This window comes from Salvelinus fontinalis, chromosome 18, assembly GCF_029448725.1.
Source record: "Salvelinus fontinalis isolate EN_2023a chromosome 18, ASM2944872v1, whole genome shotgun sequence".
Taxonomy (NCBI): Eukaryota; Metazoa; Chordata; class Actinopteri; order Salmoniformes; family Salmonidae; genus Salvelinus; species Salvelinus fontinalis.
Genome location: NC_074682.1, coordinates 5,455,123 through 5,481,798, shown reverse-complemented (window position 1 = coordinate 5,481,798; position 26,676 = coordinate 5,455,123). Strand labels below are relative to the sequence as shown.

Here is a 26,676-nt window from a genome sequence, read left to right as displayed (position 1 = left end):
TTCACCAATTGATTTAATTAACAGTTACAGAGTTCAAAGGCTGTGATAGGAAAGGCCTGAAGAAGGATCAACAACATTGTAGTTTCTACACAATACTAACCTAAATGACAGAGTGGAGAAGGAAGCCGGTGCAGAATAATGCATCCTGTTTGCATTAAAGGCACTAAAGTAATACAGCAAACAAATGTGGAAAAGAAACAAACTTTTTGTCTTGAATACAAAGTGTTATGTTTGGGGCAAATCCAACACATTACTGAGTACCACTCTTCATATTTTCAAGCATGGTGGTGGCTGCATCATGTTATGGGTATGCTTTTCATCAATAAGGACTGGGGAGATTTTTAGGATAAAAAGAAACGGAATATAGCTAAGCACTGGCAAAATCCTAGAGGACAACCTGGTTCAGTCTGCTTTCCAACAGACACAGGGAGACAAATTCACCTTTCAGCAGGACAATAACCTAAAACACAAGTCCAAATATACACTAGAGTTTAGGGCTGGGTGGTATAACGTATTTTACGATATACCGGTATTTATGCACGGACCGGTTTGGATTTTTACTTTACCTTCTATAATGGTATTTGAATGTTTGGTTTGTTAAATGTGATACGCCATGTCCATTTTTGTAGTTTACTTCGCTACTTGAGTCATCTCTCTCCGCTCTCTCTCCATGCTGCTTTCCACACAGACTTAGCCCCGCACCCGTCACTTACGGAGCACATTTGTTGTTCCTCGACTACGAGACACTTGCGTTCAGTCTGAAGGGTCAATGCAGCACACGCAACAATGTTGATGACGACGTTGGTGTTTTCACTTCGTTTCTTAACCCTGGTGTTGCCTTAAGGGTAAAACATGACCTTCCACTATGTTTAACAGCAGAGAAAAACCTTCAAAATGATATTTTTTTCAACTTGAAATTGCATGACTTTTCCTAGAGTGACAACAACATTAGAAAAAGTGAAACATCGCCTTTGTTCATATTTCCATGACAGCTGTACACCACCAGGTTACAAATATTGTCTTAGGGTCATTTTTGACCCGGCAGTTATAAAATTATTTACACACCACAAACAAACACAAAGACACACACACACACAATGAGAAATTGAGATTGTGTGCTACTGATTGAACTCAGCCGGCAGCTCCTGAAGAGGGTGGCACAGTTAGAAAGAAAGATCATGGGAGGCACAGTTAGAAAGAACAAGCCTAAGCTCCCCCCTGCACTCCTCACAACAAGGGGGAGAGAGGCCTTCTCATCTAAGTTTGCCTTCACCCCCACCCTCACTCTAGTTTCTTACCTCCCAAAGAGGAACAAGAATGTGGTCCTCCTGAGCACACTGCACAAAACGGCTGAGATCAGTGATCGTGAGGACAGGAAGCCAGCCATCATCCTGGACTACAACCACAACAAAGGAAGCGTGAACAACCTGGACAACATGATTGGAACCTACAGCTGCAGGAGGATGACTGCCCGCTGGCCCCTGGTCATCTTCATGTGTAGGGTGCCGTCTTTCGGATGGGACGTTAAACGGGTGTCCTGACTCTCTGAGGTCATTAAAGATCCCATGGCACTTATCGTAAGAGTAGGGGTGTTAACCCCGGTGTCCTGGCTAAATTCCCAATCTGGCCCTCAAACCATCATGGTCACCTAATAATCCCCAGTTTACAATTGGCTCATTCATCCCCCTCCTCTCCCCTGTAACTATTCCCCAGGTCGTTGCTGCAAATGAGAACGTGTTCTCAGTCAACTTACCTGGTAAAATAACGGTAAAAATAAATAAAAAATAAATCTTCCGAAACACTCATTCAATGCCTTCGTGATATGGAACAAGATCAACCCTACCTGGATGCCTGATAAGCGGAACAAGAGGAGGGTGTTTCTGGAGCATCTAGGAAAGATACTTGTAACCCCACAGCAGCCTCTGCAGCACTTGTGAAAGCTGTTCAGGGGGCTGGATCTTGTTCTGATTCACCTGAGGCTGCAGCTGGGGCAGTCAAGAGGAGGATATGTCAATGCTGCCCCCCAAAGAAGGACAGTAAAACAAATACTATGTGCTGCACGTGAGAAATACATCTGCAAAGTCCATGCACACACACTTGCATACTGTCCTACATGTGCTAATTAGAGTTGATTGATTTATGTTCTTCACATTTTTGTTTTGTATCGATTATCTTATTTTATTCGTATTTATTGTTGTTGTTTATACATCTTGTGGGTGGGGGCAATGGTTAACAAAATGTGAGAAGACGAGTGTTTGTAGTTGAATTCCTCATTGTACAGCATATAAGAATATATCACTATGTTGCCAAAAAAGTTCAAGACTGTTGTTTCCCTTCAATAAAATGCATTCAAAACTACTTCCTGCATACTTCTGCTACTTTCTTAGGCTATACAAATGTGTTTACACCTATGCAGTACCTTTAGCAATAATAATAATAATAATAATAATAATAAACCTCTACTTTAGTAAAGAAAACAATCATGACAGGTGTGTTGTAATTAAAACGAGTGGCGTCCACTGATTATATGCAGTCTTTCTGCATTGTGAACCCAGATATTCACAAAGTTTGTGATGAATGACAGGTTGTTTCTTCATGCAAAAGAGTTTTAGGGTAAAACATTAAATTAAGCTGCTTTACTTTAGGGGTTTATTGAAGGCGGGTCATTTTTTACTCTTAGGACAAGGGGAGTATACAGAATGCTAAGACTACACAAGGGTTAATATAAATCCACGTTTGTTCTATAATTACACTATTAGTTTGTGTTTCTTACATCTGCAAACAGCTAGTTTGAGTATGTACAGCATTTGAAAGCTAGTTCAGAGTAACTCCTCCCTGGCATTTTCATTCATCTACATGGCAGTGTAGTAGGATCTTAAAACCTGATGAGGACAGAGGGCGCTGTTTTCACTTTGGGGGAAAAACGTGCCCAATTTAAACGGCCTCGTACTCAATTCTTGCTCGTACAATATGCATATTATTATTACTATTGGATAGAAAACACTCTCTAGTTTCTAAAACCGTTTGAATTATATCTGTGAGTTAAACAGAACTCATTTGGCACAAACTTCCTGACCAGGAAGTGGAAAATCTGAAATCGATGCTCTCTTCTGGGTCCTGCCTATAAATGGGCATGATACCTATTAGTATACATGCACGTCATACACCTTCCCCTGGATGTCAAGATGCAGTGAGAGAAGAAATGGAGTGTTTATCTTGGTCTGAGATGGAATACGTCCTCTTGGAATGACGTGTCACCCATTTCCTGTTTTCAGGAAGGCGCGATGTTGGACCTGGATTTGCCTTCTGAATAGCTTTCGTTATAGGCGACTAATATCTCCGGCTTTGATTTTATTTGATACATGTGACAATATCATCGTAAAGTATGTTTTTTCAATATAGTTTTATTAGATTTTTGAAATTTATTCGGGACGTTAGGCGTGTTGCGTTGTGTGCCTTTGTTCAGAAAGGAGAGCTTCGCGCCACTTGGCTAGTGTGCTTGCTAATTCAAGAGGGAAAATGGACGTTCTAAATCCAAACAACGATTGTTCTTGACAAAGGGCACCTTGTACAACATTCTGATGGAAGATGAGCAAAAGTAGGACCCATTTTATGATGTTATTTAATATATCTGTCGAACTGTGTACTATTAGTTTTGCGCCCAGATTTTGGGCACTCGGTCGACATAACGTAAGCCTTATGTGGTAATGAAGTTATTTTTAGAATTCTAACACGGCGATTGCCTTAAGAACTAGTGTATCTATCATTTCCTATACAACATGTATTTTTTAGTTATGTTTATGAATAGCTATTTGGTCAGAATATGTGTGTCAGAAAAAAATCCGGACGTTGTGGGACAAAATAGCTACGTTAGCACAATGTATAACCACTGATTTCAGCTCTAAATATGCACATTTTCGAACAAAACATAAGTGTATGTATAACCTGATGTTATAGGACTGTCATCTGATGAACCTTATCAAGGTTAGTCAAAAATTATATATCTTTCGCTGGTGTGTCACGATCGCTAACTTTTACTGCTGGGAAATGGCTTGTGTTTCTGGCTATTGTGGTAAGCTAATATAACGCTATATTGTGTTTTCGCTGTAAAACACTTAATAAATCGGAAATATTGTCTGGAATCACAAGATGCCTGACTTTCATTTGCTGTACACTATGTATTTTTCAGAAATGTTTTATGATGAGTATTTAGGTATTTGGCGTTGGTGTCTGTAATTATTCTGTCTGCTTTCGGTGCAATTTCTGATTGTAGCTGCAATGTAAACTATGATTTATACCTGAAATATGCACATTTTTCGAACAAAACATAGATTTATTGAATAACATGTTATAAGACTGTCATCTGATGAAGTTGTTTGTTGGTTAGTTTGGTTGGTTCTTGGTTAGTTAGGTTGGCTTTTTGCATGCTACCTGTGCTGTGAAAAATGTCTGTACTTTTTTGTATTTGGTGGTGAGCTAACATAAATATACGTGCTGTTTTCGCTGTAAAACATTTTTAAAAATCGGACATGGCTGGATTCACAAGATGTGTACCTTTCATTTGCTGTATTGGACTTGTTAATGTGTGAAAGTTAAATATTTCAAAAAAATATATTTTGAATTTCGCGCTCTGCCTTTTCAGTGGAATGTGGGAGGAGTTCCGCTGGCGGAACGCCAGAGTCAGACAGGTTAAATGATTGCAGAAAACGCTAACATTTTGGGTTGAAGTTGAATTGTACAGTATAAAACAAATGTGTTCGCATCTTTTCTTAGCAAGTTGGGCCTAAATTGTGTTCGCATCTAATGCTAATCGCTAGTTAGCTGGCTATCTATCTAGCTAGCTAATGAATGTACTGAGTCAGAGTAAACGTAATTAGCTGTACAGCTTGATAATACCAGTGATGGTGTAGACCTAAATCATCATGTTGTTTGTGCAACAGTATCTTCTAAATCAAAAAGGAATACACAAAGAGTGAATATGTTAGCTACATAAAGTATCTAAGACAAAACATTCAGGTTAGCCAAAGGTTATAGGGTCCCCGACAAAACACTTTGGTTCCTACCATGTCAGAGTAACTCCTCCCTGGCATTTTCATTCATCTACATGGCAGTGTAGAATGATCAAAAATGATTGCAGAAAACGCTAACATTTTGGGTTGAAGTTGAATTGTACAGTATAAAACAAATCAAAATGAAGTCACTTAGAACGTATGTGCTGCCACCCTAGAGTCATGCACTACTCATAAAGCAAATGTTGAACTTTTATTATTTATTTATTTATTATTAAAATACCATGTAATACCGTCATACCATAAAAAAAATGACATACCGTGAAATGATATTTTGGCCATATCAGCCCTACAAGATTTCGTTACCAAGATTACATTAAATGTTCCTGAGTGGCATAGTTACACTTTTTAAATCAGCTTGAAAATCTAGGGCAAAACTTGAAAATGGCTGTCTAGCATTGATCAACAACCAACTTGACAGAGGTTGAAGAGTTTAAAAAAGAATAACGGGCAAATATTGTACAACCCAGGTATTGCAAAGCTCTTCGAGACTTACCCAAAAAGGCTCACAGCTCTAATCGCTGCCAAAGGTGATTCTAACATATATTGACTCAGGGGGTTGAATATGAACACTTATCTATTAATTAAGATATATTCGTGTTATATTTTCCATAAAAACAAGAAAAAATATATAATTCTCCTTCCATTTTGACCGTAGGAAGTATTTTTCGTAAATCGCTGATAAAAATGTTTCAATTAAATCAATTTGAATCTCACCTTGTAACACAACAAAATGTTGAAAAAGTTGAGCTTGAATATTTTCTGAAGGCACTGTGTAACTAAGATTTTAAAAAACAACCACAGTGGTGCTAAGACGATCAGTGCCAACCAGTCCTTCCGTCCCTTATGATGTGATCTATTTCATAGCCTTCCTCAGAGCTATAGTGGGGAACACATTTATTCACTGCTCACATTTCACATCTCAGCCACGACTGGGGACCTCTCTAACTGGAGCATCAGAGCAATCTAAAGTAGACCTGACCACTTCATCTGCTGAACACACTACACACTACACCCCCAATCTAAAGAAGTGCTGACCCCTTCATCTGCTGAACACACTACACTCCCAATCTAAAGTAGTGCTGACCCCTTCATCTGCTGAACACCCTACACACTACACTCCCAATCTAAATAAGTGATGACCCCTTCATCTGCTGAACACCCTACACACTACACTCCCAATCTAAAGTAGGGCTGACCCCTTCATCTGCTGAACACCCTACACACTACACTCCCAATCTAAAGAAGTGCTGACCCCTTCATCTGCTGAACACCCTACACACTACACTCCCAATCTAAAGTAGGGCTGACCACTACATCTGCTGAACACCCTACACACTACACTCCCAATCTAAAGAAGTGCTGACCCCTTCATCTGCTGAACACCCTACACACTACACTCCCAATCTAAAGTAGGGCTGACCCCTTCATCTGCTGAACACCCTACACACTACACTCCCAATCTAAAGTAGTGCTGACCCCTTCATCTGCTGAACACCCTACACACTACACTCCCAATCTAAAGAAGTGCTGACCCCTTCATCTGCTGAACACCCTACACACTACACTCCCAATCTAAAGTAGGGCTGACCCCTTCATCTGCTGAACACCCTACACACTACACTCCCAATCTAAAGTAGGGCTGACCCCTTCATCTGCTGAACACCCTACACACTACACTCCCAATCTAAAGAAGTGCTGACCCCTTCATCTGCTGAACACCCTACACACTACACTCCAAATCTAAAGTAGGGCTGACCACTACATCTGCTAAAGACAATAAACTCCCCTCCTTCGGTATTATTAGATACATGCAAAGAGGCACTTAAAGGAGACACCACTACGGTGAAGGCAGACTCACCACACAGAGTTAACATAAGTGATGATGATGATGATGATGATGCCTCTTATAGTCCTCACTCGTCTCTCCTGTATTGCGGTGACACTCTCCCTCTTTCTTTTTCTTCCTGTCTATTTCTCTCTCCCCTCTCCCTCCATCTGCCTCCCTCCCTCCGTCTCTCCTCCTCTCTCTCTCTGCAGGTGCATTCTAAAGGCAGATGTGGTGTGGCGGTTGTGATGGATAGTGGACCACCAGGAGGAGAGGCTCACAGGGCATGACAAACCCTGCTATAATGTCCCCTTTATCGGTTCCCGCAAAGTGTTCATTTTCTCCACTGCCATTAGGCCTGTGATACCTCAATGGTAATTGCAGTGTAATAAATACACTCTTTGTCTACCCCCTCGCACGCTGACACCAGAGGCACAGTATATGCGAGCGTTTCCTCGTTTTCCATGGCTTTCCATGCCTTAGCGTCGGTAATATATTTCTGTTTTGGCCTATTCATTTCCAGTGTGCTCTGCTGGTTGCGTGGTGATATATAGCTGTATCTGTCACATAGATTTTTACTTGGGATGAGCGTATTGCCCGGGATATTGTGAAATTGATTCCTTTTTTAGACATTATCGTCTACTCTGAAAAAATAATTCCCTGCCTTTTCTTCTTTTCGGGGAGCAGTTGTATGCTGAGTGATTACACAAACACAATGCCGTTGTGATGCTCTGTCACCCATCCATTGAGCAAGGAATGTGTGTGTTGTGACTGTGTGTGTGTCAAATCAAATCAAATGTCATTGGTTACATGCGCCGTATACAACAGGTGTAGACTTTACCGTGGAACGCTTACTTACCCAACAATGCAGATTTAAAAAGTACGTTTTTATATATATATATATATATATATATATATATATATATATATATATATATATATATATATATATATATAAAAGAAGGAAATAGTAACACAATAAAATAACAATAGCAAGGCTATACACAAGGAGTACCAGTACCAAGTCGGAACTAGAAGCACAAGCATTTCGCTACACTCGCATTAACATCTGCTAACCATGTGTACGTGACCAATAAAATTTGATTTGATTTGAGGATTTGAAGACAATTCAATGTGCCGGGGTACAAGGTAATTGAGGTAACGCAGTATGTACATGTAGGTAGGGGTAAAAGTGACTAGGCAATCAGAATATATAATAAACAGAGTACCAGCAGTGTGTGTGTGAAGAGTGTCGAAGAGTGACTGTGTGTGAGAGTGTGTGTGTGTGTGTGTGGTCTCAATATGCATGTCTGTGTCTGTGTTTTGTGTATGTGAGCGTATGTTGTGTGTGTGTGTGTGTGTGTGTGCGTACATGTATGCGTGTGAGTGTGTGGCTAGAGTCTAGTGAGTGTGCATAGAGCCTGTGCAAATAAAAATGTACATAATACAGGGGCTCAATGTAAATAGTCCGGGTAGGCATTTGATTAACTGTTCTGCAGTCTTATGGTTTGGGAGTAAAATCTGTTTAGGAGCCTTTGGTCCCAGACTAGGCGCTCCACTACCCTTTTCCGGGTGGCTGGAGTCTTTGACAATTTCTAGGGCCTTCCTCTGACACCGCCTGGGCCGTACGCACTACCCTCTGTAGCGCCTTGCGTTCGGATGCCGTGCAGTTGCCATACCCTGCGGTGATGCAGCCGGTCAAGATGCTCTCAATGGTGCAGCTGTAGAACGTTGTCGCGCCCTCTTCTCAACTGTGTTGGTGTGTTCGGACCATGACAGGCCCTTAGCGATGTGGACACCGAGGAACTTGAAGCTCTCGACCTGCTCCACTACAGCCGCGTCGATTTCAATGGGGGTGTGTTCGGCCCTCCGTTTCCTGTAGTCCACGATACGCTTGTTTGCCTTGGCCACATTGAGGGAGACGTTGTTGTCCTGACACCACACTGCCAGGTCTCCGAGCTCCTCCCTAAAAGCTGTTTCATCGTCCTCGTCAGTGATCTGGGCTGTTATCGGGCTGTGTGTCTGTGTGTGGGCTTTGTGAGTGAATTGAAATGCGAGGCATGTGCTAGCTACACCACACATGGGGCCAGAGTAGACTAGCTAGACCCGGCAGGTTTCAGGCATCCATACGTCGCCTTGGCATCAGCATTTGTGGGCCTCTGAGGCGGAGACTAGTACTGGAAGCCCCCCTCCACCACCACACCTTCACCACTACCAGGCTGGCCCCAGTACAGAGGAAGCCCCTCCCCGCTGGGCAGAGAGAGAGGCGCGTCCTGGAGGAGTAGGGCAGCAGCTGGCTATGGTCAGCTCCAGAGCAGGCTGGCACCATGTACTGTAGGGCACCATACACCCAGACCTGGCCAATCTAGACAGGCTGAGGTCTGATCTGGAGCCCAGTGCTCTCGTTCTGCCTCTCCTCTCCCCACCCTACTGGGAGGCAGGAAGGCAGTACGGCGGGGAGAGGAGATACCGAATATGATCACGGAGAGCAACCATTAACACCACCAGTAAAGACGGCAGCCCCTCCTCCCCTCACCATCCGATCCGTAGTCCAACCGTAGTGTCTGATAGTTAATGACCTGAGGTGTGCCCCCCTGTGGACGTAGGGGAGAGAGTTGTGAGGAGTGTCCAGATCAGGCCAGATAGATGGATGGATCAGAAGCCATCTAATTTAACAACCATGGCCCACCAGCAGAGAGCCTGAACAGATGGGGCTAATTTTTTTAGAAGAAGTGAAGAAGAAGTAGACCAGGCCTCCCCAGGAGGAACCAGAGCACTGGCAGGGAGGGAGGGGGAGAGGGGGCAGGGTAGAAGGGGAAGGGAGGGAAGAAATTTGAGGGTTAGGGAGGAAGGTGGGAGGGGAGGGGAGGCAGGGGGAGAGAAGAGGAGAGGAGAAGAAAAGAGAGAGGAGAGGTGAGAAGAGGAAGAAACGAGAGGAGAGAAGGATAAGACAGGAGAGAGATAATAAGTGGGAGGAGAGAAGAGTTGAGTTTGAGGAGAAGAAAAGAGGAGAGGTCGAACTAGAGCACTGGTAAAAACTGGATGTGATACAATTCCATTGGACATTTCCTGCAGAACAGTAAATGAATTATTGCTGATTATTTTTTGGTATGCTGTCCATCTCATTTACTGTAACACTCCATAGATAATTCCAGGCTGAATGAGAAATATGTTTGCAGTGTTCTTGATCTTAATGGAAATTGGTTTAAGTAAAATAAAAATGTTTTATGTACAAACACCAACACACGTATTCGCTTGCCACACTACAATGAATCCACAATGCTAAGGCTGTGTGTGTACAACCAGCCAGAGGTCTGAAGCAGGCCTTGAGATCAATGAATAGAACATACTGGCATGTCTGAAATTATTGATAACCTCCTGGTTGTATCTCTAGACAATCCAAAAGAAAACCAGAGAAAATATGTAGCACCATGGCCAAGGTATTTTGTACTCGTTGTAAGAAAGGTCTTTGGTAGTCTGCAATGAGTCATATAAAAACAGTAGGTTGTCTTGGCCGAAATGTGGATACGAATGTCAACAATTTAATTGGGACGGAAATTAATAATTGTAGGTAGGCCAAATGTAAAAATAACAAATCCCGGTGGCTATAGTTTGATCTGGCCAATGGGAATGGATGCTGTTTCAGAGGGAATACAGTAGCTATGATAAATATACACTAGGCATAGATAGATACTTACTCGTCTGGTATACCAGTAATGTGATTGCTTTTTTCATCATGCAACAGATTACACAACAGATTATGGGTTAGTGAACATAGAATATCATTTGACAGATTAGGGGACCTATTGTGGATGATTCTGGGTCTTGAAAATGGGCCGGATGACTGCCAGTCATACACTCATACCTACCTACCTACCTACCTACCTACCTAACAAACACACACACACACACACACACACACACACACACACACACACACACACACACACACACACACACACACACACACACACACACACACACACACACACACACACACACACCCTTCCCCTTCTACCCTCTCTCCCCCTCAGAGAGAGCCATATGACCTGGCAGGGAGAGGAACAGTTCTACTCTAGCTGCTGGCTCAGGTGTCAGACTGACAATAGAATGAGCACATGCTTCAGAAGGGGAGGTTGGAAACAAAATTACTTTCCAATCGTTTGGTTCTGAACAGAAGCATTCTTTTTATTTGTTCTGTTTCACTGTTCTGACCGGCAAAATAAAGTTATGAACCGTTTAATCCCCAAAAAAGTAACGGTTTACATCGTTCCTTTCTGTTCCTTTTTAAACCTCTGAATAATTATTAATTTGTTTTACATTTAGATCAACATTACATTACTTCACCAATCAGTGCGGATATAGCAGCTTTCTATGGAGTGGGCAAGCACTCCATAGTGTCCAATGCACCCAATAAAGGGTCTGAGAATGAATCTAGTACTGAAAGCATAAGCTACAGCTAGCTAGCACTGCAGTGCATAAAATGTGGTGAGTATTTGACTCAAAGAGAGAGAAAGGCAATAGTTGAACAGTTTTAAACAAATACATTTCTTCCAAAATTAAGGAGACGCAAGAGAGAGAGAGAGAGAGAGAGAGAGATTTCATAGTATATATTTTTTAACTTTCACTGATTTAGCTAGCATTGACTGCAGCTAGCTAGTTTGAGCCTACTCAAACACCCGGCTCAAACAGAGAGGGATGCTATGTTAGCTAGCTGGCTCTGGCTATCCAACACTGGAACTCTTCCAAATCAAGGTAAGCTTTTGGTTTTATTCATTTATTGCCACCGGGGCCAGCCGGTGTAACTGCTAAACTGCACTGAAGTCCACAAGCGAAGGGCAAAGGTGAGAGCACGTAGGCAGATGCGAGAAGGAATTAAATACAAGACTCAAGATACAAGACATTACATACAAGACATTACTATGGCGGGAGATTACAACATGGTTTTAAATACCTCAATGGACCGTAAAGGAAATCACGACAAACTATTACCCTCATGCACTTAAGGAAATCACGAATATCATGGATATATTGGAACAAGTGGATAAATGGAGGCTTAAATATCCTGACCTAGTGAGATATACATGGCGAAAGCTCAATCATGCTAGTCGTCTTGACTACATTCTTATGTCATTCACGATAGCACCAAAAGTTTAAAAAGTGTTGATAGGTCGACAGAATGGGGTCGGATCCATCAAATAATTGTCAAAAACATTACTCTTACAGAATGTCCATGTGGGCTAGGATATTGGAAATTGTACCAAAGTCTATTGGATGACCTACTTGTTTTTAACCACAACAGAATAATTTATAACTTGCTTTTTTCCGACATAACATTCAATGCATTCGTAAAGTATGAGAAGAATGGGAGAAACTCCCCAATAAACAGGTTACGTTACTGCCTCATTCTAAAATGGATTAAATGTTTTTTTCCCCTCATCAATCTACACACCACACCCAATAATGACAAAGCGAAAACGGGTTTTTAGAAATGTGAGCAAATGTATTAAAAATAAAAAATGTAAATACCTTATTTACATAAGTATTCAGACCCGTTGCTATGAGACTTGAAATTGAGCTCAGGTGCATCCTGTTTCCATTGATCATCCTTGAGATGATCTTGATTGGAGTCCGCCTGTAGTAAATTCTATTGATTGGACATGATTTGGAAAGGCACACACCTGTCTATATAAGGTCCCACAGTTGACAATGCATGTCAGAGCAGAAACCAAGCCATGAGGTCAAAGGAATTGTCCGTAGAGCTCCGAGACAGGATTGTTTCGAGGCACAGATCTGGGGCAGAGTACCAAAACATTTCTGCAGTATTGAAGGTCCCCAAGAACACAGTGGCCTCCTCTTAAATGGAAGAAGTGTGGAACCACCAAGACTCTTCCAAGAGCTGGTCGCCCGGCCAAAGTGAGCAATCGGGGGAGAAGGGCCTTGGTCAGGGAGGTGACCAAGAACCCGATGGTCGCTTTGACAGAGCTCCTCTGTGGAGATGGGAGAACCTTCCAGAAGGACAACCATCTCTGCAGCACTCCACCAATTTGGCCTTCATAGTACAGCGGCCAGACAGAAGCCAGTCCTCAGTAAAAGGCACATGATAGCCCGCTTGGAGTTTGCCAAAAGACCATGAGACCAAGATTCTCTGGTCTGATGAAACTCTTTGGCCTGAATGCCAAGCATCATGTCTGGAGGAAACCTGGCACCCACCTGGCACCCTGTTTTTCAGTGGCAGGGACTGGGAGACTAGTCAGGATCGAGGGAAAGTTGAACGGAGCAAAGTACAGAGAGATCCTTGATGGAAACCTGCTCCAGAGCGCTCAGGACCTCAGACTTCATCCTAATCAGACATGTTTTTTTCATGGACGATACATTGGAGATAATATAAAACAAATACTGGAAACAATAGAATACTATGAAAAATCTGGGAAACCAGGCCCGGGATTCATACTGTAGCTGACTTTGAAAAGGCTTTTGATAAAGTACGACTAGAATTTATATATAAATGCCTGGAATATTTCAATTCTGGCGAATCTCTTATACAATGGGTTAAAGTTATGTATAGTAAAATAGTAAATAATGGCTACTTCTCACAAAGTATTAAACTGTCAAGAGAAGTAAAACAAGGTTGTGTGCTATTGGCATATCTATTTAATATGGCCGTAGAAATGTTAGCTATTAAAATCAGATCCAAAAATAATACCATGGGGCTAGAAATTCAGGGCTTAAAACCTTACAGTGTCACTGTAAGCTGATGATTCATGTTTTATTTTAAATCCACAATTTGGATCCCTCCACAGCCTCATAGAGGATCTAGATCATTTTTCCAACCTCTCTGAATTCCAACCAAATCTAGATAAGTGTACTTTCAACAAATTCAGACAAATTCAACTTGTACATTACCATGTGTTGTTTACCAATAAAAAGCTCTGACGGTGAAGTGGACATGATCGTATTCGTATCACAAAAGAAAGAAATTATATTATATAATAATTATAAATTATATAATGAATATGAAATCAGAGAACAGAAATGATTCAATATTTAAGCATTAGACCTCTCACTAAAAGCTTCAGTCATAAAAAAGCTGTACTTAAATCCGAACTGCTTCTCTGGCAGATTAGTAAGAATGTCTCACCCCATGTTCTAGAATGGCCCTTTTCTCTTTATTCAGATTACAACTTCTCACTTTCGGTTACTTGAAAATAAAATTATCTCCAAAATATCGCTATTAAAAAGTTGGTTACAATTTCAGTTTAATCCACCAAAAATACAATTTTTACATTACAAAATGAAGCCGGACTTCAACAAATATTATTGATTAAAAAAACACACGATGTTTGGAGAAAAATAATTTAAAAATGTATAATCTTTGTAAATGATATAATTAATAGGACTGGTTACAGTTGAAGTCGTACGATTATATACATTTAGGTTGGAGTCATTAAAACTCGTTTTTCAACCACTCCACAAATTTCTTGTTAACAAACTATAGTTTTGACAAGTGGGTTAGGACATCTACTTTGTGCATGACACAAGTAATTTTTCCAACAATTGTTTACAGACAGATTATTTCACTGTATCACAATTCCAGTGGGTCAGAAGTTTACATACACTAAGTTGACTGTGCCTTTAAACAGCTTGGAAAATTCCAGAAAAGTATGTCATGGCTTTAGAAGCTTCTAATAGGCTAATTGACATAATTTGAGTCAATTGGAGGTGTACCTGTGGATGCATTTCAAGGCCTACCTTCAAACTCACTGCCTCTTTGCTTGACATCATGGGAAAATCAAAAGAAATCAGCCAAGACAGAAGTCCCAAGAAATTGGGACCACGCAGCCGTCATACCGCTCTTAGAGATGAACGTACTTTGGTGCGAAAAGTGCAAATCATTCCTAGACCAACAGCAAAGGACCTAGTGACGATGCTGGAGGAAACAGGTACAGAAGTATCTATATCCACAGGAAAACGATTCCTATATCGACATAACCTGAAAGGCTGCTCATCAAGGAAGAAGCCACTGCTCCAAAACCGCCATAAAAAAGCCAGACTACGGTTTGCAACTGCACATGGGGACGAAGATCATACTTTTTGGAGAAATGTCCTCTGGTCTGATTAAACAAAAATAAAAATGTTTGGCCATAATGACCATTGTTATGTTTGGAGGAAAAAGGGGGAGGCTTGCAAGCCAAAGAACACCATCCCAACCGTGAAGCATGGGGGTGGCAGCATCATGTTGTGGGGGTGCTTTGCTGCAGGAGGAATTGGTGCACTTCAAAAAATAGATGGCATCATGAGGTAGAACAATTATGTGGCTATATTGAAGCAACATCTCAAGACATCAGTCAGGAAGTTAAAGCTTGGTTGCAAATGGGTCTTCCAAATGGACAATGACTTCAAGCAAACTTCCAAAGTTGTGGCAAAATGGCTTAAGGACAACAACGTCAAGGTATTGGAGTGGCCATCACAAAGCCCTGACCTCAACCCTATAGAACATTTGTGGGCAGAACTGAAAAAGTGTCTGCGAGCAAGGAGGCCTACAAACCTGACTCAGTTACACCAGCTCTGTCAGGAGGAATGGGCCAACATTCAACCACCTTATTGTGGGAAGCTTGTGGAAGGCTACCTGAAACGTTTGACCCAAGTTAAACAATTTAAAGGCAATGCTACCAAATACTAATTGAGTGTATGTAAACTTCTGACCCACTGGGAATGTGATGAAAGAAATAAAAGCTGAAATAAATAATTCTCTCTACTATTATTCTGACATTTCACATTCTTAAAATAAAGTGGTGATCCTAACTGACCTAAGACAGGGAATTTTTACTTGGTTTAAAATGTTAGGAATTGTGAAAAACTGAGTTTAAATGTATTTGGCTAAGCTGTATGTAAACTTCCGATTTCAACTGTATATGGAAATGTCTGCTCTACCAAATATTACAACCAACAAATTGCAGCATTAATGCAAACATGGAAGAGGCAAGTGGAAGAGGGAGAAAGTAAGGAACTTTTATTAAAGACCAAAATTGGTTAAAGAAATAAAAAAAGTACACCAGTTTAATTTAAGGACCAAAAGATTGACAGCTGTGCCATATAGATCGCAAAATAGTTGGGAAGAGATTTTCGATCTACCGATACCATGGCACATGGAACTGATACACAAAACGAAGCCGGATTCAAAACCTAGAGTTTTTCTATTAAAATTAAGATAAAAAATTATTGCAAGCATGTTATATATTTGGGGGATACAACCATCCCAGCTCTGAAGATTTTGCTGTGATGAGAGAATCATTAGATCACTTGCTTTGGTACTGTCCATATGTAGCTTGTTTTTGGTTACAGGTTCAGGAATGGCTAAAGAATTGCAACATTTATCTGGAGCTAAACTCTGCAAATAGCACTGCTGGGTGATTTGAAAAGTAATAGTCAATCAATCAATAATATAATAATCCTTTTAGCAAAAATAATAATCTGATCTGAGAGTCCTTTAGGTGCGTTTTGGCAAACTCCAAGCGGGCTGTCATGTGCCTTTTACTGAGGAGTGGCTTCCGTCTAACCACTGTACCATGCCTGATTGGTGGAGTGCTGCAGAGATGGTTGTACTTCTGGAAGGTTCTCCCGTCTCTACAAAGGAACTCTTGAGCTCTGTCAGAGTAACCATCGGGTTCTTGATCATCTCTCTGACCAAGGCCCTTCTCTCCCGATTGCTCAGTTTGGCGGGGCGGCCAGCTTTAGGAAGAGTCTTGGTGGTTCCAAACTTGGTGGTTCCAAACGGGAGGCCATTGTGTTCTTGGGGACGGAATGCACAATTTATATATATATATATATATATATATATATATATATATATATATATATATATATATATATCTATATATATATATATATATATATATATATATATATATATATATTTATATATATATATATATACAATATATTTTTATAGATTTAAACACTGAACAAAAATATAAATGCAAAATGCAACAATGTCAACAATTTTACTCAGTTACAGTTAATATAAGGAAATCAGTCAATTGAAATAAATAAATTAGGCCACACTCTATGGATTTCACATGACTAGGCAGGGGCGCTGCCATGAGTGGGCCTGTGAGGGCATGGGCCCACCCACTGGGGAGCCAGGCCCAGCCAATCAGAATGAGTTTTTCTCCACAAAAGGGCTTTTTTACAGACATAAATACTCAGCTCCTTCCCCCAAGCCATAAGATTCCTGAACAGCTGATCAAAGGGCTAACCAGACCCCTCTTTTACACTGCTGCTACTCTCTGTTTATTATCTCTGCAGAGTCACTTTATCTCTACCTACAAGTACATATTACCTCAACTACCTCCACTAACCAGTGCCCCCGCACATTGACTCTGTACCGGTACCCACTGTATATAGCCTCATTATTGTTATTTTACTGCTGCTGTTTAATTATTTATTACTTTATTTAAAAAAATGTATTTATCTATTTTTTACTTAACACTTATTTATTCTTCAAACTTCTTAAAGCATTATAGGTTAAGGGCTTGTAAGTAAGCATTTCACTGTAAGGTCTACTACACCTGTTGTATTAGGCGCATGTGACAAATAAAATTTGATTGGATTTGATTTGATTCAGTTTCATCAGCTGTCTGTGGCTGGTCTCAGATGATCCCACAGGTAAAGAAGTCAGGTGTGGAGGTTCTGGGCTGGCGTGGTTACACGTGGTCTGCTGTTGTGAGGTCGGTTCGGACATACTGCCAAATTCTCTAAAAATGACTTTGGAAGCGGCTTATGGTAGAGAAATAAACATTCACTTGTTTGGCAAAAGCTTTATTGGACATCCCTGCAGTCAGCATGCCAATTGCATGCTCCCTCAAAACTTGAGACATCCGTGGCATTGTGTTGTGTGCCTGCACATTTTAGAGTGGCCTGTTATTGTACCCAGCACAAGGTTCTTGATTAGCCACACCTGTCAGGTGGATGGATTTTCTTGGCAAAGAAGAAATGTTCACTAAAAGTGATATAAACAAATTTGTGCACAACATTTGAAAGAAATACGTTTTTTGTGTGTATGCAATATTTCTGGGATCTTTTATTTCAACTCATGAAACATGGGACCTACACTTTACATGTTGAATTTATATTTTTTGTCAGTGTATACAATATTAGATAGGCTATGTAACATAAAATCGTCATCAAAATGTAATAATAATAATCCGATTTTAATACTACTCGTAAAAATATGACTAAAACATAATTCCATATCAGCTAACGGCGATGGGTCGTTTTACATCCACCATGAAAATGTGTGATCATCCCTCTTCAACGCCCAACGCTGCGTAGTGCCTGGAGTCTAAACAATCTCTTTCTCTCTCTCTCTCTTTCTTTCTCTTTCACACATATTCTGCTTCTTTCCGGTCCTCCCTCCCTCCCCCTCTCTCTCTCTCTCTCTCTCTCTCTCTCTCTCTCTCTCTCTCTCTCTCTCTCTCTCTCTCTCTCTCTCTCTCACTCTCACTCTCTCTCATTGACCCTCTCGTGTAGTATTCTACAGGCCCATAGGCTTATAATAATAACTTGATTTCACCCTAGCAATTACTTAATGTTCTCTCTATGCTATAAATGTCCTGAAGACATGTATTGGAATAGTGTTTCAAGACACATTATTACATTATGGGTGCAACGCCAACATTAAGTGAAACCAATACAGTTGCAGCTGAGTTGTACTCTGATGTGAGAGCAGAATACAGGTGTAATTTATGACCAGTAAAATGTTTCAGTTTGTGTTCAAATCCTCAAAAGAACAAAGTGTCATCTGTCACAATAGTTGGCGTAACCTCAATCTGCCAGATGACAGGGTGTTTTTAACATTCCCAACATGTCTGTAAGCACACACACACGCACACACACCCACACACACACACACAAACAAACACACACAGATACACACAGGGACGTAGGCACGCAGACAGACACGCAGGCGCACACACAAACTGCTGAAAATGATCGCCTCGGCCTCTTCTCACAGCCCTAGTAACACTAAGGTTTGTCACTTTGAAACAATGTATTCTGTTGGATTCCAGGCTAAAAAGAAAGACTTGTTTTACACTTCATGGCTGCTTTTAAGTCGTTTTAAAAATAGCTAAAAAGCTACTGAGCTGTCGCCATAGCTACTAACGTTTGAGTGAGTCTGTTCTTTTGTCTCTGATTCATGTTTTCATGTGATGAAAAACAAACACAATCATGAGAATTAGGGTAATATAATGTCAAATATACTGACATCAATAATAGAAATAATGTTAGAGTAATAAGAGAATTTGAGGTGTGGCATATCAATATTCACAAGGTCACCGAAATGCATCTTTTCATACCTGCACACACAAAAAAATGCAGGCCTGTTTGCGTGATGCACTGTATGTCTTATCTGGTTGAGAGGGGTTTGTTTTTCTAAAAGGTTTTATAGTAAGGTTGGTGCATAGGTCATGAGTCACGACCCTTCCTATGATGCAGATCACATGGTGAACTTGCCAGATTTGAGATTTGACCACCGCTACTCATCCGCAAGCACTTCTAACCAAACCTTCCATTGTAACCTTCTTCAAAAACATTGCCCCTCTATATGAATGAGTGGGTTTGATGGTTGATCACATGTAGACCATTCCTATGACCTATGACCTATGACCTAGGTTTGAACCGTATTTATGGATCAAAGTGGCAAACAACAAGTTTGTTCAGTCCACAATAAAAGACAACTAGTCCTCCCAAGTTCCAAGAATTTTTACGCAGTACATTCTATACTGCCTCTCACACACACACACACACGCACGCACGCACGCACGCACGCACACGCACACACACACTCACACTGTAAATTCCAACTATAATAAACACAAACTCTTTGCTTAGTAAAACGATGTGAAGATAAAACAAGCTCAAGGCATTTTTAACTTCTGAAGAAATTTTAAGGAAGTTGCTGCCAGCGCAAATAGATAAATAGATAATGGCGGGATGCTTAAGTGGGGGGAAGGGAAACGCTCAGACGGAATAATTGAGTCAGCGAAGCGCGGGGCTGTGCGCCAGTAAGGATCTGGAGCTGTATGTCTGCCTGCTGCTTTACGGTTGAAAATCGGCCAAGCGAGCCTCCGCGCGTGGCAGGGTGTGTGCGGAAAAGTAATGCGCTCGCTCTTCCATTCCAAAGAAGCTCACCATTCTCCCGAACTGTTAAAAACACAATCCTCGGAAACATATGCTGCTTCGTCATGAGATACAAGCAACTGACAAAACCCCCAAAACTTGAAATTAAAGTGGGGTTGAAAAGCGCACTTATGTATCTGGACATCTCATCACTTCTCAACTGGGCTGGACTGGCAGGTCACACAGGTGGAGTGTCAAATAGTAGGTTATCCTATTTGGTCGATTTTAGAGATGAGCCCGACCTAACATCTCTATAGGCTAAACGTTTCTTGTCTATGAATGTATTTGAAAATGTTCTCGTGATGATGGGGTCCATTACCTTGTGAAAGTCTTTTTGATTACCACCATTTACAGACAACATGTTTGACATTTTACAAGAAAATGAGTGAAGAACGATGCAGCAACTTTCTGTTAATTCAATACGTTAAGGTTCAGTAGCCTAACCAGCCGTTATCCGACTCGCTTACCTTCCGTAAAATCCACTGGTAGAGGATCACAATGGTCCAACCGAGTACCTTCATCGCAGCACACCTTCCGTTGCGGACCACCCTGACACTACGAGCCGCCTTGAGTTAACATACACACAGCAGCAACAGCAGGCAGGGAGCGCACACAAAACAAAAAAAATCACAAAAAGTTTCGATGTAGGTATTTATCAGTCTATTTTACAGTGTTTTCGACACGAACAACTAGTTGCAGGATTAGCTTCTCCGGTCCGTTTCGTTAGTGTAATGCATATCCATAGTTTAGAAGGATGGATGCTGACGGAAGTCGAGAAGTTTGCGCGCAGATGCAAAGTCACCTTCGCAAGGAGAGAACGTGTAGGCTATGAGAGTGAAGATCACGAGAGCATCTTTCTGTTCCACTCAAAGCTCGAGAGGTTGCTGAGAAAATGTGTCGTTGGTTTACTTTTTTTTTCTCTCTCTCTCTCTCTCTCTCTCTCTCTCTCTCTCTCTCTCTTTCTCTTTCTATTTCTCTCTCTCTCTCATTCTCTCTCATTCTCTCTCTCTCTCTCTCTCTCATTCTCTCTCTCTCTCTCTCTCATTCTCTCTCTCTCTCTCTTCCTCGCACCTCTCAGACAGACCTCTCGACTCGACAGGTAGCCTACCGTTTTACATCTCCCTCACCTGTATGCAAATACAAAATACCAGCCTTGTGTAGCCTACTGAGCTGACGTGTTCTTTAAAAAAATACATTTCCAGAACTGTTGGTAAAAGTTGGCATAAATCTGGAGGCGAAAGAAACGCACATTTATTTAGGTGAGGTGCTGGCTAGCGGAGTAGAACACTTGACATATTAAAGGAGAGTCGCACACTCTCGGAGCTCAGATGCAACAATTTAATAGCCTACTATCCAACGTTTCGACAGACGAGCTGTCTTCATCAGGGTATAATATATATATATATATATATGTCTGTCGAAATGTTGGATATTAGGTTATTCAATTATTGCATCTGAGCTCCGAGTGTGCAGCTCTCCTTTAATTAGTAAACAAATTGATTATATAATTTACACATTTATTTTGTTTGAATTGAACTCCCTAGTTCTCCCATGATGACTAACTCACTAGTTAGTCATCATGGGAGGTTATGGCCGAGATGATTGTTAGGCTATGCACGTTTGTTTTCTAGATGTTTGCAGTCAGCAGACCACGATATTCTAACTTTCTCGGACCTTAGTCCTGCTTGACACTAGGCCACTCTACATGTCTGTGAACTATAGTTTTTATTCAAATGACACACGTACAATTACACATGTAAATAATAAAGCAAGCAAGCCAGTAGGGCTAATGTTAACATTTATATAAACATTTATACTTTAGGCTACTATGAGATCATTAGTTTGAGTAGAAAATGGGAGGTGAGGGAATTTTCTTTCCCTTTTTGTCGCTTCAAACTATTCCTTTTTTTCCTTGTTCACAATCACCTTGGCCTGCTGTCTTATGCGCAACAGTCCATCCCTTTCTTTCTTTCTTTCTTTCTTTCTTTCTTTCTTTCTTTCTTTCTTTCTTTCTTTCTTTCTTTCTTTCTTTCTTTCTTTCTTTCTTTCTTTCTTTCTTTCTTTCTATATTTCTCAATTTCTATTTCTAGTGTTATTGCTCATGTACGGTTGTCTCATGAAAAAGAGGGACAACAAAGTGGTTTTTGTCTAACTAAATTTGTCACCTTCTGAAATGCAATTAACTTGTAAGACAAAAATTCACGTTATGGGATGAAACCCCAAAATCGAACCTAAAAACTAAAATAAACACAACATCTAGAAATGCAAATTTGGCACCTCAATCTTCCAAAAAAACGTTCAAATATCAAGAAATGTTCAATTTTAGGATAGATTTGACTGATTAGTTATCTTTGTTCACAATTAACTAATGTGTAGAGAAGGCCACACAAAATGAACAGTATCTAGGCTTACAGTTGGTAGTGTTGCTTTAAAAGCTGTGGTAAATACAGGAAGGAACTCCACATCACCCCGAGAGGATGATTCAAAACTCCATTCTCTGTAAACAATTTTGAAATATTAATGTTCAATGGGTACAGGGCATGGTGGCCTCAGATCTCTCTTCATTTACAGCCAAGCTATAGCTGTTTGCAGTTTTACCATCCGTGTCTGTCTGTTAACACACACACGCACGCACGCACACACTCACGCACGCACACTCACACACACAAAAGCTCTCTCTCATACACACACACAAACAAACAAACACATACACACACACACACACACACACACACACACACACACACACACACACACACACACACACACACACACACACACACACACACACACACACACACACACACACACACACACACACACACACACACACACACACACACACACAGGCCCTTACAGACCTGAAGCCACTTTCTAATTTTACAATATTGATACGGAGGGTCTTTGGTGTATGTAAAGCACTTATGGCCTATGTGCTACTGTTCCTTAGTGACTGTGATGGAAAACATGGCTCAGCCTCACGGCACGGCATGATGCAGTATGTGTCAACCCCAGCCGGCCAAAGTGCACAGCATGTCGATGAACTCAGAGGGTGCGTCCAAAATGGCACTCGTTTCCATACGTAGTGCACCACATCCATAGTGCACACATTTTCAAAAGCAGTCCACTGTGAAAGGGAATAGAGTGCCATGTCAGAGACAGTGGGGGCCAGAGAGACCTAGCATGGAAGGAGCAGGGGTACACGGAGAACAACTCTTAGATGGAGAGGGGAGTGACAGACTGTGTGATAGAAATGATTTCATTTATGAAATTGTAGGCCGAAAGTGTATTTTGTTGGATCTGTTGCTTACTTGACTATGGAGCGTGAAGGGCCAGTGCGTCTCTCCATACTGACAATGTGGCTCTTTACTGCCACCTGGTGAAAGAAAGAAACATGCCATTTGTTAATAGGGTAGATGATGGTACAGCTGCACAGTGCATACCCTCCAATACCGTGAGAAAAACAACAAACAAATACATGCTTTGAACTTTTTAGCACCTAAAATGTTGGCAGTATTAAAAAAAAAAAAAAAAAGTTAAGACAAGACAAGAGAAGTGAGATGTCAGTGTCAGGTCTCCTTGGCGATTACTGTACACCATGTGACTGATACCAGTCAGTAGAGAGGCCTATTGTTGCACAAGGAGGGAAAAGAAGATGAACTTCACTTAACATAATTTAGGCATTTGCTCAAATAGGCTCCATCGCTCCTGATACGTCTTCACAGCTTCACTCTCCGTGATAACGTGACGAAGTGACAGGCAATTCAGTGACAGACACTTCAGTGGCAGTCTTAGGTAAACAGAGTTCTTCTATCAATCCTGATTTGTCTTCAAAGATCTACGGAGAAGCTCCATCGGAATATTACAGTTAGATTCCAAATGTAGTAGTGACAGACAGAGGGACAGAAACAGTTTTCTGTCAACCCTGATTTGACTTCAAAGTTATTTTCCAAGTGACAGTTGGAGTTATTGACGTGTTACAACCGTGGCGTGGGCCTATTTCTCATTTCTTGCGGTCTCAATTTGCAACACAACTATGCGTTTATTTACTCGATCTCTCTCTCTGTCGTGTTGCTTTGTAGGATTACCAACACACGTCTGTTCTTCTTTCATTTCATCTCTCTCCAAGACGCGGTGCGAGACGTCGGCCGAGCGGGGGTTGCCGGGTTGCCCGCGAGTCGCGATATGTGATCAACATTGAAAGTGGCAGTTGAATTCCACCCAGCTGCTGATGTGCTCTGTACCACTTAGTAGAGCCACTCCTGCTCTACTCTGGTCCCTCTCTGCTCCACACGTCACACTGCGCTGCTTAGCGCCGCTAATGAAGGAACATGCTCGGGGAGAATGAGAACCATTTGCTATACAATCTCCACATCGTTTTGCCCCTCCCCCTTAATCCTCAGTCACCACTCCCAAACGGCATAGTTATTCAAGAATGATGAACGGGAACGATGAAAGGGAACACAATCCCAGCACTTGTCTTGACGTTTCAGTAACCCTCTATCATAGGCCATTGTGACATCATCCTGTGTTATTGGGCCATGTGCTAGCTCTTAACTGCTTACCGTGTTTGCTTAGAAACAGGCACATACAGTGTTCAGGATGTATTGTATGTGTGTGGACTCCCAGTGTGAATTTAAATTATTTTGGGTAAAAAACATATACAACAAAACACTTGTTTCCAGCATGGACTCCGGAGTGGTCCTCCAGCGTGGACTCCAGAGTAGTAGGTAGTACAGTCAGCATTTAGAGTGCCTTGTTTTTGTGTAGACTACCAGTGAAGTCGAGAGGAACAACAGTAGCAGGTAGATAGCAGCAGTAAATCACACAGACAGGACAGACCAACCTGGCTCATCACTAATTACATCAACACTATCTCAGGTACACATCCCACACAACAAAAGCATGCATGCACGCACACACGCACACACGCACACACACACACACACACGCACACGCACGCACACGCACACGCACACACCCACACCCACGACAGACAGAGCCAGGGTACAATGCCTCTCTCCTACAACATTGGGAACAATGGTCAGATCAGTTGAATTACAGAATCCCATTTACCCTAGTACAATATTTGAAATGGTGTACAGGACACACACATAGAGCAAAAGTGTGCATGGGAGATAAAGATCTGGAGAGAGGAGAGAGACAGAGGAGCATAGAGAGAGAGAGAGAGAGATTGAAAGAGAAGGAGAGCGATTGAGAGCGAGAAAGAGAGAGAGAGAGATTCCTAGTGAGAGCGAAAGAGAGTATTTCTAGCCTCCTTCCAGTAGAGCAGGTATAAACCACCCGGGTACACAGAGGATTACAGCACAGAGCCCGTCCTCCCCTCTCACTCGTCCCGAATGACACACTATTTCCTCCCTATATAGTGCATTACTTTTGACAAGAGCCCTATGGCCATTCAATAGGGTATAGGGTGCGATTTGGGACATATACCCAATCCCCAGCCCGTCCCAGGGTGCCCTGTTCAGGGGCCAGGCATCACAATAGCACCAGGTCAGCCACAACTAATGGAACCTTTTGTACCGTGGAAACACTCATTTCCCTCTGTAGTGAGGAGCTATTTCAGACATCACCGTATATGTGTGTGTGTGTGTGTGTGTGTGTGGGCGCGAGTGTTTGTGTGTGTCAGACAGTGGTGATATGAAACCAGGTCGTTTGTTTTGCTTCTGATCGATTTGAGATTGGAGAACCCATTGAAGGAAAGGGAGGGGGAGCTGTACGGAGCACTAGTCAGGGAAATGTTGGTAGGGGTATTATAGGATCATGCCATTGTCATTCAAATGTTTTGTCGCAGGAGGGAATTTCAAAGAATGAGTAATGATTGTTAATGGGCAGCCGAGGAAGGAGAGGAGAGCAGAGGAGAGGAATAATTTGATGTGATTCTATCTGTCTGTTAGAACATGATGCTACTGTACAGGGGTTTTGACAGTCACACGTTGGTGATTCTCTGTAGTTGACCATTTTAAGCTAGCATGTCGGCCTTAATGAAACAAAATTAGTTTGGTTAATCACGCGGACAAGAATTTTAGAAATGTGACTTCTCATGCGGGCACAGTGACAACCTCTCACTCTCCTCCCTCCTCCTCTCTGGTTCAGCCGCCAGGAGGCATAAGCAATGACAGGTAGCAGCCTTCTCTCTCCCTTGGGGTCTGGGCAGGGGAGCGGGGGTGAGAAGGGATGGGGGATGTTGAATGGGAGTGTGTGTGTGTGTGTTTGTGTGTGATGTGCTGAAGTGACAAGGAGGGGAGAGTGTGTGTGTGTGTGTGTGTGTGTGTGTGTGTGTGTGTGTGTGTGTGTGTGTGTGTGTGTGTGTGTGTGTGTGTGTGTGTGTGTGTGTGTGTGTGTGTGTGTGTGTGTGTGTGTGTGTGTGTGTGTGTGCGTGGGTGCGTGTGTGTGTGTGGTGCTGAGTTGACGAGCAGGATTATCAACTCAAAGATGCCTTCCTGCAGATAAGAGGTCTCCAGGGAGGAGTCTGAGATTGTTAAAGTCTGTTTAACGGTGGGGCTGTCACACACACACACACACACACACACACACACACACACACACACACACACACACACACACACACACACA

General features: G+C 41.8%; 1 protein-coding gene across 1 annotated transcript in view; it reads right to left on the bottom strand.

Annotated features, from left to right (window-relative positions):
- The window catches only part of LOC129814845 (neurexophilin-1-like), a 98,015-nt gene extending 77,007 nt beyond the window's left edge, over window positions 1–21,008 (bottom strand). The window contains exon 1 of the mRNA XM_055867931.1: window positions 20,547–21,008. Within this exon, the coding sequence (XP_055723906.1) occupies window positions 20,547–20,600 (54 nt within the window). The 5' untranslated portion in view covers window positions 20,601–21,008. The remainder of the gene's footprint in view (window positions 1–20,546) is intronic.
- Between the last annotated feature and the right edge of the window lie 5,668 nt (window positions 21,009–26,676).